The sequence below is a fragment of the Orcinus orca genome, chromosome 10, assembly GCF_937001465.1.
Source record: "Orcinus orca chromosome 10, mOrcOrc1.1, whole genome shotgun sequence".
Taxonomy (NCBI): domain Eukaryota; kingdom Metazoa; phylum Chordata; class Mammalia; order Artiodactyla; family Delphinidae; genus Orcinus; species Orcinus orca.
In genome coordinates, this window is record NC_064568.1 from 36,166,620 (window position 1) to 36,179,654 (window position 13,035).

General features: G+C 53.8%; 1 protein-coding gene across 6 annotated transcripts in view; it reads right to left on the minus strand.

Annotated features, from left to right (window-relative positions):
• The window catches only part of NISCH (nischarin), a 42,952-nt gene that overhangs the window by 20,833 nt on the left and 9,084 nt on the right, over window positions 1–13,035 (minus strand). For 5 of the 6 annotated variants that reach the window (XR_004482309.2, XM_033424569.2, XM_033424568.2 and 2 more), the window contains exons 4-13: window positions 11,121–11,169; window positions 9,938–10,101; window positions 9,466–9,561; window positions 8,067–8,162; window positions 6,711–6,863; window positions 5,645–5,713; window positions 4,949–5,134; window positions 4,666–4,794; window positions 3,377–3,490; window positions 2,912–3,023 (exon numbers count right to left, since the gene is read on the minus strand). Coding sequence is in view for 5 of the 6 variants with exons in the window: in XM_033424569.2 (XP_033280460.1) it covers window positions 2,912–3,023; window positions 3,377–3,490; window positions 4,666–4,794; window positions 4,949–5,134; window positions 5,645–5,713; window positions 6,711–6,863; window positions 8,067–8,162; window positions 9,466–9,561; window positions 9,938–10,101; window positions 11,121–11,169 (1,168 nt within the window). In the remaining variant the exon portion in view is untranslated. Of the gene's footprint in view, window positions 1–1,326; window positions 2,351–2,911; window positions 3,024–3,376; window positions 3,491–4,665; window positions 4,795–4,948; window positions 5,135–5,644; window positions 5,714–6,710; window positions 6,864–8,066; window positions 8,163–9,465; window positions 9,562–9,937; window positions 10,102–11,120; window positions 11,170–13,035 lie in introns of those variants that run through there. The other variant, XM_033424573.2, reaches the window with a different exon arrangement.

A 13,035-nucleotide genomic window follows, 5' to 3' on the forward strand; every position in this document is an offset into this window, starting at 1 on the left:
GACAACTCACAATGGCCCAGGTCCTCTGCCCATGGGCTAGGCAGGCAGATGGCCCAAGCCCAGACACCCCCCAGGGCAAAGCAGCAGGGTCTGTGCACAGGCAGGAAGGGCAGCAGGCACACTGCCAGGCATGAAGCGTGCTGCTCTCTCCTGGAATCCACCCCCTCCTCCCTCACATGCTCAGATCCTACCATCCTTTGACATTCACCTCACATACAACTCCACTGCAAACTCCTCTCTGCTCTAGACAGACTTCTGTCTTCCACAAATGACCCAAATCATTCTGCCCTGTTCTCCCTTCGGGGTACAGCTCATCTTCCCAAGAGGCTCCAAGTTCCTCAGGGGCACTGTCCTGGTCATCTTGAAACCCTCCGAAAAGGACGTAGGTAGGAAGCCCCTACTGACCCCTTCTGATGGACCAGAAGCAGTGCTAAGTGTTTCCCCAGGATTAGCTCATGCACGCCTCCCGTTATTTACCACAGCTCATCAAATCTAAGATGCGTAGATGTGGCGCCATCTTGGTCTCAGCAGGTGTCCACGGGTTTTCACACAACTCCATCACGAATACCAGCTGGCTGACAGCAACTATGAGACGCCACTGACTGAAAGATGCATCTCAATTTCAGAGAAGTCACAAGGTGGAAATGTGTGCATCTTAGAATCGATGAAGTAGGGTAGAGAAAACAGAGCTTCGGGAGGCAACAAGTTGCTTGAGGGACCACAGCCAGAAAGCTGGGATGCAAACTCAGGTGACCCAGCCCAGGTGCCTGCTCCTAACCCCTTCTCTACGGCCTCCTCTCAGCCCCTGGACCTGGCTGGAGAATCAACTCGGTCATTTTGCACATCAGTCCCTGTGGCCACAACCCTCCATGGCTCCAACAAGCCGGCTAACAGCTCCTGAGATGACCAGAGGCCTGGTGTTTACTGGACAGCGCCCCTCCAGGCAGGCCCCCGGGGGCCCAGTTTATTCACAAGTATATTCACTTCTACAGAACTGGGCTGGGAACAAAGCTGCTCCCCCACCTAGGGAGAAATCCTCGCCCACGCAGGCAAAGTCCAACAGCATGTGGCTGAACACAAACTTCTGCGGATTCCTCCACGTTAGCAAGAAAAAGAACATTTTCCTGTCACTACCCACCCAAGCCCTGTTTGCAACTGAGGAAATGTGGATAGGGACAGTCTTTCTGCTTCCTTCCTGGACTGTGGTCTGTACAAACAAGTGGTCAGAAAGGGCCACTCAGAGAATGGGACAGGGGACATTAGAATGCTTAGACGGGGCCCAACCTTTGTTGTTTCTCACCAAAAGGAAAGAGATGTGCACACAGAGACATCCACTGCAGTTTTATTTATAAGAGGTGCAGATCTGGAGACAACGTCTAAAGGTCCAGTAGCGGGAAGGGGGAAGACTACAGTGAGCCACTGTGTGGCGTGTCCCCAGGAGCGGGGGCAGCGAGGAAAGGGGCTGAGGCCTGGGCCTGGCTGGTGCAGAGGCTTTGCCACCAAAGGGGGCACTGCCCGCAGCTACGGCTGTAGGGGCAGACGCCTCCCTCGCCGCCTGCGGCTCACTCATTCCTCGTCTCAACAAACGCGGACTGAGAACAGGATGGGCCCTGGCCCCAGAGCCTAGCCATGCGGTCCCCCCACAGGCACGCAGGGCTGTGACAGGCAGCTCGGGGCGGGGGGCCTGAGGAGGGCTCTGACCCCTTGGCAGGAGACACGGTCAGGAAAGCATCTTCACAGTGATACAAACCCCCTCCCCTTTTACGTAAAAAAATAAAACTGAAATTTCTCAGTCAAGAGTGTTACAAAAGCAAACGGACGACTGCTCCAGCACCAACGTCCCCATCCACTCTCTGGCTCACGTCCACGGCTGTGACCTCGGTGCGCTGCCCTGCACAGGCTCTCTGACTCAACCCAGCACTTCTCCTTTCTTATCCAGCCTTCCCCTCGGCTGTGATGGCTGCAGGGTATTCTGGAGGACCACAGCTTAATCTCCCTCTCACTCTGACGTCCATCACGGCCCATGTTTAGCTAGCATAAACAGTGCTGCAGTGAGCATCTCACCTCCCACTTCCCTGTTATCTTATCCCGCTAAGATAAAATCCCCACCAGCGGGGTTACCAGGTCAAGGGGTGGAAACGTTTTTCTGGCTCTTGAAACATAGGGTCAAACTGTTTTCCCAAGACCTCACACCAAGTTCTCCGTCTCCAGGAGCCCGGGTGGGCGGCGTTCTTTCCTGTGTGCCCCGAGCCTCGGCTCCACTCGGGACGGCACACCCTCCCCTCTTCCGTGGGGGCCGGGCCAGCAGACACTCATGGGACCTGCTTCACTCACTCATCTCCGAGGATGCCTGGGTTCAGAGGTGAAAGCCCTTTGAAAACGCTAAGACAGTGGGTGGATGAAAGGGATTGGTCTTCCATGGGTTCACAGACAGCCCATCTGGGCCCCACCAACACAGCGTTTGGGGCTGGGTCATACCACCAGGGCCATGGCAATGAGGCACGCTCCCCACGCAGGTATCGGGGTGCCCGACTTAGGGAAGTAACCAGGCCTGGGTTCCCATGAACAAGGAGCCAGTCTGCCCCCACTGCCTGTGGGCCAGTGGGGTCCTTATGGGCCAGCAGCCAGTTCAAAGAGCACACCCCGTGGTACCCTAGAGGATCTGGATGTGTGTGTCAGAGCAATTGGGAGTCCTCACTAAGCAAACCTCAGCCAGGCACCGTCCCCCTCAGCCATGCGCCACCCCGAGAGGGGCTGGTGTGGAGACAGCACCACGCCCTCCCTGCATCTGAACCATGTAGGGAACAGGTGCCGGCATCTCTCCCCCAACGCCAGCCCAGCTGGGGGCCCAGGCAGGGCCCAGGCAGGGCACGTGCAGCTCTACCAGGGAGAAGGATACACAGGCGATTACCTTGGTTGGAGAGGATGGGCTGGGGCAGGGAGGCAGAGGTGGGAGCCACGGTAGGAGGGGAGCTGCTGGGCCTGACGCACGGGGCAGCAGACAGCCTAGAATCCTCACTGACCTGAGGAGAAGTGCTGAGTCAGTCGGGGAGAGGAGACAGATCCAGAAGAAGAGAACAGAGCCTGGCAGAGCCTGAGATGTGAGAAGCTCATGGCTCTCACAAACATCAGTGACAGGGAAAGAGATCTTAACCAACCCTCAGCAACCCCATGCAGCAAGTCCTATCGTGACCCCCATCTCACAGACGAGAACAGAGGGGGCGTGAAAGCCCAGGGTCATGCAGCCTGGGGTGCGGGGGGTGCAGCCAGGACTCCATGGCCCGGAGTGCTCCCTGGCCCAGTTCCACTGCAAGCCAGCTCCTTCCCCGGCTGGCTCCTCACCACCCCTCCTCCCAGCTCCCACACAAAGACTCACCTTCTTCTCAGGGTTGCTTAATTTGGACCTGACCTCCTTGGCTTTCTGAATTGCTTTTAGCACTTCCACCGTGTCCAACTCCTTCTCTGTGGTCACTGTGTTGTCCAGACAGACCTACAGTGTCCAGAAAATGGCTATCAGCATAGGTGCTGACAAGCATGGAGGGAGCAGAATGGCAGGGTCCCACCGAGGGGTGGGCCAGGCCCCGTGAGAACACAGGAGGCTGCAGAGGCTCAGCCTGTTGGGAGGTGAGCTCCTCGCCACCCATGGAAGCAACCTGGGAACTCCTTGGAGTGGCCCAGGGAGGTCCCACACTGCCTAGCCCAGTTCTGGGAGTCCCTCTCCAGGAAAGGAAGGAAGGGCTGCAGGGGCCACTGTGAAGGCCTCTGAGGTGGCTGGGAGAGGGGGGAAGCTGGTGCCTTGAACTAAGCCTCCAATTATGGCGGAACTCAGATGTGCAAAGAGCAAGGGGAGGGCCTTCTGGGCTGGGGAACTGGGAGGGCAAAGGCATGGGAAGCAGGCAGAAGGGCAGGGACGCCACCTGCAAGTGCAGGAGGGAGCTGTGGCCCGGCAGGCAGGCAGCGGGGAGCAGCAGTGTGGTCAAATGAGGGAAGGTCCCAAGGGCCTGGGAGCCAGGGAGGGGAGGAGGTGACATCTTGTGAATGTTGTCTTGGTGACAGTGTGGAGAAAGGTGCACTTGGGGCTGAAAAGAGATGGGAGGGGTTGGGGGGAGGATGCAAATAGACTCCCAGGTATCTTCCAGCCTGGGATTTGGGGAGAGCGGAGGGAGCCTGCTTGAGACTGAGGAGGCAGGTGAACCTGGAGGTGGGCCTGTTGGGCTAGCGGGGCAGCAGGCGGCCACTTGGCAGACAGCAGATGGGCTGGGTGACACTGGCCAAGGTGGGCAATCCCTTCAGGTTTATGGTCAGACTTTATGGCCAGAGGTTGTCCAGGAAATATAATTATTTCAGATATCTTATTCCTGACCCTTGTCTACAATAAACATTACTTTTTAACAAATTGAAGACAGTCCCTCCACATTCAGGCTGTGCCTGTTGGTTCCTGGGGAGCACCCCAACCTGAAGCTCTGACAGAGGTGAGGGGAAGCCCACTGAGGAAGCACGGCAGCCAGTGGCCCCCAAGAGGAGATGCATGAGGGAACCTTTTCCTGGGGAGGCAGCGGACTGCCCAGATCTGAAAGGCCCCTCAGGGTCAGGACGTCCTTCTGAATCAGGCAAGTATACGTAAGCGGATGCCACCTCCAGCTGACCCCTCCCCAAGCAGCTTACCTCCGAGGCCCGCTCTCCAAACTGAGCCAGCACCTTGGTCCGGTAGTCAGGGATGATGCTCAGAGGGTTGTTCAGCAGAGCCACATGCTCCAGACACGGGAGGCTGCCGATGCTCCTGATCTCCTCCATCTGCAAGGCATTCCCGTGTCCCTTCTTTAGCACTTCAGCAAGGTGACCACACACTTGACAGTCAAAGAAAGGAAGCCCACTATTCTCGCTCAAGTGATCAACGCCAAGGCACAGCCACTCCAGAACCCCAAGACCCTTCTGGGGCACAGCTCACCTGTTCGATTCTGTTGTCGCTGAGATCCAGGTTGACCAGGGAGTAGAGCTTGTGCAGGCCACTCAGACTCCCCAGGAGGTTGCCTGCCAGGTTCAGGGTCTTGATGTTCCCCAATTTGGTGTGAACCCCTTCCAAGAAGGAGAGCTTGTTGTAGGACAGGTCCAGGTGCACGAGGTTGTACAGGTGCTACGGCAGCATTGAGAACAGAGTAAAGTGGTTAAGGTCAAGGCTCCAAAGAAAGGGGACTGACATTAAGGGTGTGATGGGCCTTCCAACCTAAAATGACCAGTTCCTCTGACAGTTATTCCGAAGGGAAATCCCTCTTCCCTGCACAGGTTACAGCCCAGCTGCATCCCCCGCACGGGCAGCATGGCCCACAGGGTAGGCACGGGCTTTGAAAATGAGACTGTCCGTCTTCACAATGGAGGCACATCATCTTCATCACACTCGATTTGTATTTACACATCTTTTCTAATTTGGGGGAACTAGAGCAACAAACGCTCAGTGTGCATCATTGGGACCCAAAGGGAAGGGCAGCAGCCCCTGCCCTTACAAACCTCTGGTGCACGCAGACACCTTTCGAGGACCCATGAGAGAAACCCCAGAGTATGGCCAAACTCCCAAGGCTGCATCTCAGGAGAATGGGACCTTGTGAGAAGCCTGCAGGCAATAATGGTCTCCAAAGACACAAATTACCTGCAGATTGTCCACGACCAGCACTCCATTGTGACTCAGGTCCAGGAACTCAATCTTTGGAATCAGTTTCTTGTGAAAGAAAAGATAACACGTGACGTTATCCTAGGAAGCTGGACCCCACATGGCCCCTGGACATGGTGGACAGACAACCTGGGAGGCTTCCCCCTGACCACAGACTCCTGGGCTGGCCATCTGTGCGGGGCCCCTGACGTGACACCTCCCAGTGCCCACCCAGAAACACGTCCTCAGGAACACAGAACACACGAACTCCGGTGCTGAGCATGACCCACTGTTTTTACGGAACACTTGGCTTGTAAAAATGACAAATGAGGCTTCACTGGTGGCGCAGTGGTTGAGAGTCCACCTGCTGATGCAGGGGACACGGGTTCGTGCCCCGGTCTGGGAAGATCCCACATGCCGCGGAGCGGCTGGGCCCGTGAGCCATGGCCGCTGAGCCTGCGAGTCCGGAGCCTGTGCTCCACAACGGGAGAGGCCACAACAGTGAGAGGCCCGCGTACCGCAAAAAAAAAAAAAAGACAAATGGCAAGGTTGCAGACGGAAGGAGGTGCATCCTTCAACTCTACCCACACCCACTGAGAGGCACAAGTACAGGAATCACAGTCCTACTGCCCAAGTACCATCTGGATGTCACTCTTACATGGGCACATCTAGAACCTTTCTTTTTTTTGGCTGTGCCACGCAGCATGCGGGATCTTAGTTCCCTGACCAGGGATCAAACCCGTGCTCCCTGCAGTGGAAGTGCAGATTCTTAACCACTGGACCACCAGGGAAGTCCCTGGAACCTATAGACTGATTTTTCTGCTACACTCCTTGGGAATAAATTTCACCACTTACTGTGTTTCTGTTCTATCAAATGTACATGCAATTAATACACTTCATTTGGTTCTAAGCACTCCTCACCTCGTTTAAATAACCCAATTTTGAAATTAACTTAAAAATTACAGGCAATGTACAGAGTGCTGGGTACAGGTTTTCGGTGGTCCTTCTAGAAAAAGCCAGGTTAAATATCCAACCCCAGGGTCTGGTCAGGCCGTGGAGAGCGTACCACAGACTCATCGATCTCAGAGATGCTGTTGTGACTCAAGTCCAGAGCGGTCAGCGCCTGCCACATGGGGATGATGGCAGTCACAGTGCCCTCCAGGGCTGCTCCTGCTGGTTCCCACTCATCAAATTCTGAGGCTTCAGGAACGAGGACTTCCTGTGTAAGAACATCTGGTGAGCACCACACGTGGGCCCTCATGCAACACTGACTGGGAACACAATCGTTGCAAAATTTCAGGAAGGGCTGGAGCATATTTAGTATGTGGAAGTGAACTTGCATTAAAATGGGGCTTTTGGTTCATATGCCTTGAAATGATTGTGAAATAACTGAAGAGTTCAGAAACATAACAGCCACTTGGAATATGTTCTGGCCCTACTTGAGCAAATGCTTTTCCAGCTCGCAAGAGCCTCGTTATACGGTGATGCCTTTTCTGGCTTAAATCTCAGGGACTGAAGGTCAGAATATGCAGTGTTCCCAGGCAGCTGTGCTTTACAAGCTGGCACTGTGGTCCCCGTGGTGGACAGTAGGCCCTTTAACCATAACTTTACAAGGTAAAATCCAGCAGACCTGAGACAGGGGAGCAGCACAGAGCACAGGGGCACCATCCGAGGGGAGGGAGGCAGGCAGGCCTCCTTGTTTCGATTTCTGGTGCCCTTTGATAAGACCTCTCCTCTTGCAATGGATCATCTTGGGCTCCTTGAGCCAGGCAGCACGGAGTGCCTCCCAGAGGGGCAAGGCTGCCTGACACAAGCCTCCTCCTTTCAGCCAGTAGCCTCAAGACAAAGACTTTTCACCAAACCCAAATCTTGATCAGACACTCTAAGTTCTAAAAGTGCCACAATGTTTCTTTCTACAAGAATTTTAACATTACTAAGATGCAACCCATAAAGAGAGAGATCTCTTACACTCTCAGTTTGCATATTTGTGTCACTCACATACAAACAACAGGGCCCAGCATACACAACTTGGCCTGTCTACTCAAGTCCAATGAGAACAAGATACGAACGAGTGCCACACCAAGGCTTTTTATGTTTAGAGAAACATTTCTGTCAGTCCACGTAATAATTGTTCTGACACTCGCCACTGCTAAACAATTTGGTTATTAAAAAAACAGTGGCTTTTTCCATGGGAAGGGGTTACCCAGTTCCTTAAAATCTCTCGTTTAACAGTGTTGATTTTGGACTGAAGCGTCCCAGGGACCGTCGAGCACTGGGAGGTGAGTGTGCGGCTGACCAGAGGAAGTCTGGCTTCTGGCTCCTGACAGATGGCAGCAGAGTTCGCATGATCCTCCATGGGAAGACCACAGTGCAGGACCCTGCCCCTCAGACAGCACCCTGGGCGGTAACAGGTTGCACTTACCTTCATGGAAGTTGCTGAGAAGCGGACACTCATCGTGGCCAAGGTGGGCTTGGACGCGACCAGCCCCCGGATGCGCTTGGCATCACAGTGACTTATCTGGAACAAGAACAGCTACGTCTCAGAAACGGCATCACTGCTCCACCAGAAGTCCCGGGAAGTGGGTGTTCATCACCCACACACAAAAGGAGCACAACCATCGGTGACCCCGAATCCTTCGAGACAGGCGGTGACTTAAACCTTAAGTCTCTCCTTTCCTCAATTTTTAGTGTTAACTAAACATTCTCTGAAGTAGCTTATGAGATAATGAACCATGAACTCCATTTTCTCTGAAGGGCTGCTTGGGGCTTGGCAGCTGGACACAAAGTGAGGGCCAGGGACACCAGAGCTGGAGAGCCGATGACTTCACCAGCCTCACTTCACTGGCCTCAGCGGCCCTGCAGGAGGAGGGAGGGGTACAGGCCAAAGCACCCTCCCTCAAGCCTGCCCAAGTGCTACACACCCCGCCCGGCGGAGCCTCAGCCTGCCCAGCCAGCCAGGCACTCCTCTCACTTCCCAGCCCCACTCACCTGTGCTGATCGAGGCACAAATGCCCATCAAGGGAATGGCCCTCAAGGTCTCTGAGACAATTGCAGCACATTGCAGAGTCAGACTCAGCTGCACTCAGATCCCAGCTTCCCCCTCGTTAACTGTGTGATCCTGGCCAAACTTCCTTACCTCCCTAAGCCTCAGTTTTCTCAACTGTAAAATGGGAATACAAGTGCCCACTTCACATGGTTGAGAAGATTCCATCAAGGAGTGAACATCAGACATGGGGCACAGGGCTGAACACAAAAGCATTGATTTCTCATTGCTGAGATGAGAAAATTTTTATTATTCATTACTGAGTCCCCTCTCATTTATTTAAAAAGTGGTAACAAAATTGGCATTGTGAACCCAGGAGTTTAGCAGTGAGTAATGCGAAGTATTTCTTGTTAGGTGTAGGCATGCCAGAGAGCAGAGGACCCTCCAAACCCTCTGCTGATCTGCCTTGGGAGACAAAGACTTGGAATTGGCTCTGCCTGACCCTCAGGATGGCTTCCCAGCACCTCAACTCGCACAATGAGGAAGCCCAGAAGGAGCTGGGCACTAGTGCTCCATCCTGTCCAAATGCTGCAGGGGTGGGGACATGCAGACCAGCCAAGAATAGCAGAAGCCCCTCTTTCTCCGCCTTCAGATGGGCCTAACTTACCTAAATGGAATCTGCCACATACTGACAAACACAAAAGCAACAGTGCCTGACAATTAAATCCAGACACCCAACATTGGGAACACTCCGTAGCCAAAGATAGGATGGTCAGAATGCAAGACCATCCTGCACAGGGCTCAGCCTCGCCTGCATTCCAGGGGCCCTGGGCCTTACCTCCACCTGATGAAGAGACTTGAATATTGACAGATCAAAAGGCAGAAGCTGCTCCTGAATGTTGCTGGTCCCAAAAGGTCCTTCTGTGCCAGAAACCTACAGCCAAATAAATGGCTTGAATTAGAGATGCTGCTGTAACAACCACTTCCCATCCATGTTCACAGGGCGGTGCTACAGCAACTACCAAACCGCACTCGAAGCTTCGCCTGGCTGTGAGAGGCAGGCTGGGCATGTACTCCCACTCACCACTTCCACGGTCAACAAAGCAGGCTAAAGCGGACGTTTAAAGCGAGGGGCCATTGGTTCACGACTGCCCCCTGGTGCTCACAGCTGAAAGCACAGTGCCAAGATCACCAAATGCAGCCTTCCTTCCCTCAGGGCCCACGGAGTCTCCACACACACATACTGCCAGGCTAGGAGGTGCATGCCCACGACTGAGTAGCTCTCCCCGACCGAGCTGCCCCATCTTTACCTTAAGGTACTTAAGGCGACAGGTGAAGTCCAGGATGTGCCCCAGGTCAGTCTTGGCATCCCCGCTGGCGCACGTGGGCTTTCCCTGCTGCAGCTGCTCGGTGACCGCGTACAGCTGCAGGGGCCTGATGGCAAAGACCTCGCCGGCCCCCAGGAGCTGTTCTCCTGCAACAGCCATAGCCCGTGGGGTAAGCACTGAGCCCCAGCCCCATCCCCACTGTGTGGCCAGGGCACCGGCACACCTGGCCAACAGTGGACAAGCACTTGGCCAGCACCCATTAGATGCACCGAGTCGGGAGGAAGCCATGGTCCTGAGAATGCAGGAGCGGCCCCCCTCCTGAGCTGACTGCATGCAGGGGAGACCCAGGACACGTGATTACAAAGGAGGGAAGAGCCACGGGAATTTGCAGCTGGGGAACCTCCCTGAGTTAAAAATCTGAGGCACTGGGCCAGGAGAAAGCTGATGCAGGCAGCACTGTGGGCATCGGGCCCATGCTGCAACCTCCAAGATGCAGACGTCTTAAGGTTAGGTGAGGCCTAAGGTGCCAGCACAGTACAGGGCCTGAGAGCAGGAGGGGGTTCTGAGCCAAGCCAGACAGACTGGCATTTGGTCCTCGTTTTGCTCCTTCCAACCATGTACCTTCCAACCACGTTACCTGCCTTCAGGCAGGTAACTGGGCCTCTTATCCTCAATGCCCTTCTCTGGCCCTCCTGGGGGGAGGCAGTAAGATACAAACACAAGGCTAGACCACAAGCACTCTTTACATCTTAGCTACCATTACTGTGCTCTCTGGCAGGGCCGCGACCCTAAGTTAGCTTCTGTTTGCCATCAGAATCTTTTTAGGTAAGGACAGACCCGGTGCAAAGGGCAGCATGCCACCCACCTTCCAGAACTCCACCATAAGGCCCTGGAATAGATCCTGAGCCTGGGATTGGCCCCCGACACAGGGACCCGGGGGTCCTAAGGTGAAGAATACAGCTCCTCAGACCTGCAGAACAGGTAGGTGGGCAGGCCTGGCTGTGGACGAGGTCCAGGGATTTGGGCAACCCCAGGGAGGTGGGCCCTGGTTAGGACTCACTTGGCACAGAGCAACTGATGGAGTTCTGTGCCACCCAGGGCCCCTGGCTGCCTAACAGGGCTGGGCAAGTTGCACCCAGTATTTCAAGGACCCCTGGCCATATACCTTTTTCAAAGAGCTCCTCAGCCAGTGCTGCAGTGATGCCATTAATCTCCTGCAGAGAAAACAAAACCCACAGTCAGGAAATGCACCTGCTCCCAGTCACTGGGACTTGCACATTCCCTGCTATCGACCCCCTCTGCTGTTGCAATGCCAGCTTTCCAGAAAGTAAAACAAAATGGAGAGAACAAACTAAAATGAATCAAAGAGCTCAGAAAGGTAAACAATATTTCCAGCTAAAGGGACATTTGAAATGTCTCCTCCAAAGGAGAACCGAATAGACTAACACTGCAACTCCAAGGCCACTCAGGCACTGGCTGAGAACACCAGGCCCGGGAGGCTGCAAAGCTTGGCCATGTCAAGAGCTGGCTGGGAAGCCAGCAGCTCCCCAGACTGGCCCTGGGGGATTCCTAGGAGACGCATGGTAGAGAGACAGTCCTGTTTCTTCTCGAAAAGAGGCTCCCATCACCCTGCTGGGAAAAAGGGCCTCCCAGAGCTAACCCTGCCTGAGAGGGACCATTTCTACTGACATTCATGCCCCACACGTATCTTAGGAAAGAGCAAGCGCCCGCTCTCTTCCTGTGCCCATCCCTTCAAGCCCTGCAACAGCACCACTCAGCCCAGGGTCATGAGAAAGAGGCATGAAAGGATTTCCTTTTAGAGTGATGGGATAAAGGAGGCACGACAAGGACCAGCCTTCAGTCATAGTAAACGGCTAACATGCTGGGGTCCTAATTCACACCAGGCGATGGCCTGAGCACTCCCCACCCAGAGGTTTGCTCAGTCCTCCCAATGCCCTAGGCCAGGAGGCCCTTATTTTGAATCCTGTTTCCCAGGTAAGCAAACTGAGATGGACAGGTGCTGTAGTTCTCCATTTTACATGGCTAGAAACTAGCAAAGCCCCACTCCCAAGCACTTGGTCTTGAATCCTCTCTGTTCACAACCAATTGCCTCAGCATTTCAGTGGTGTAGCCGTGGGGTTGGCAGGGCCCTGGGGCCCGCAGCCCCACATCCTGCAGGTAAGAACTGTAACTAATTGACAGATGGCAGCGAAACGGACTTTCATAAACAGGTCCAGATGGAGGCTGCACAATCGCCTTTGTAACTCACAGGAACACCTCTGCCACCAGGACAAGCAATTCACATGTTTACCGGACTCAAAAGGTACCAGGTTGCAGGAGACATGATGTCCTTTTCCTGTATTTCTCTTGGTTGCTCGTCTCTTCCTTGCCTTTTATACATAGAGGATACTTTACATGTTGTTTATGTGCTACAAATATCTTCTTCCTGTCTGTGTATGCCTTTTACCTACACTCACCCTGTTTCTCCTGACAGAGAGAGGTTTGTCAAGTTCATGTTTTTAAACCTGTGATTCTTTTTCTTTGTCATTTCTGGAACCTCTTCCCCCACCTCAAGATTATAAACATTCCCCTAATTTCTCCTTTTAGTATTTTAAGGTATTTGTTAAAAATAAAACGTGTTTATTTCATCTGCTTGAAATTCAATTTATATATAATATGAGAATAACTTCCCCTTATTCTCACACATAAACAAAAAGCCAAAGGGAGAAAAATGACAAACACAGCTCCAGCGTTAAGGAGCTCAGAGTCTGGCAAGACGCAGGGTCAAATGTAAAATGGCCACCAGAGGGGCAGAGCAGGCTCTGAGCAGGAGAGGCTCCAGCCAGTGAGAGGAGAAGGCATCAGTTCACTCCAAAGTTCAACTTCACTCTCTCGCAACAACTCAGTTACCTTTTCCTTGGCTGCTGTGAAGAACCGAAGATCAGTAAGACCTAGGAACGACCTAAAGGCTCATTTCTCTACCTCCACCTTTGAGAACCAAGCCCTGTCTTCAGGTCAGCACCTCCCCATCCTGCCGGTAGTCAGAACGCCTGGACAGCCTTAAAAGATACAGATTCCTG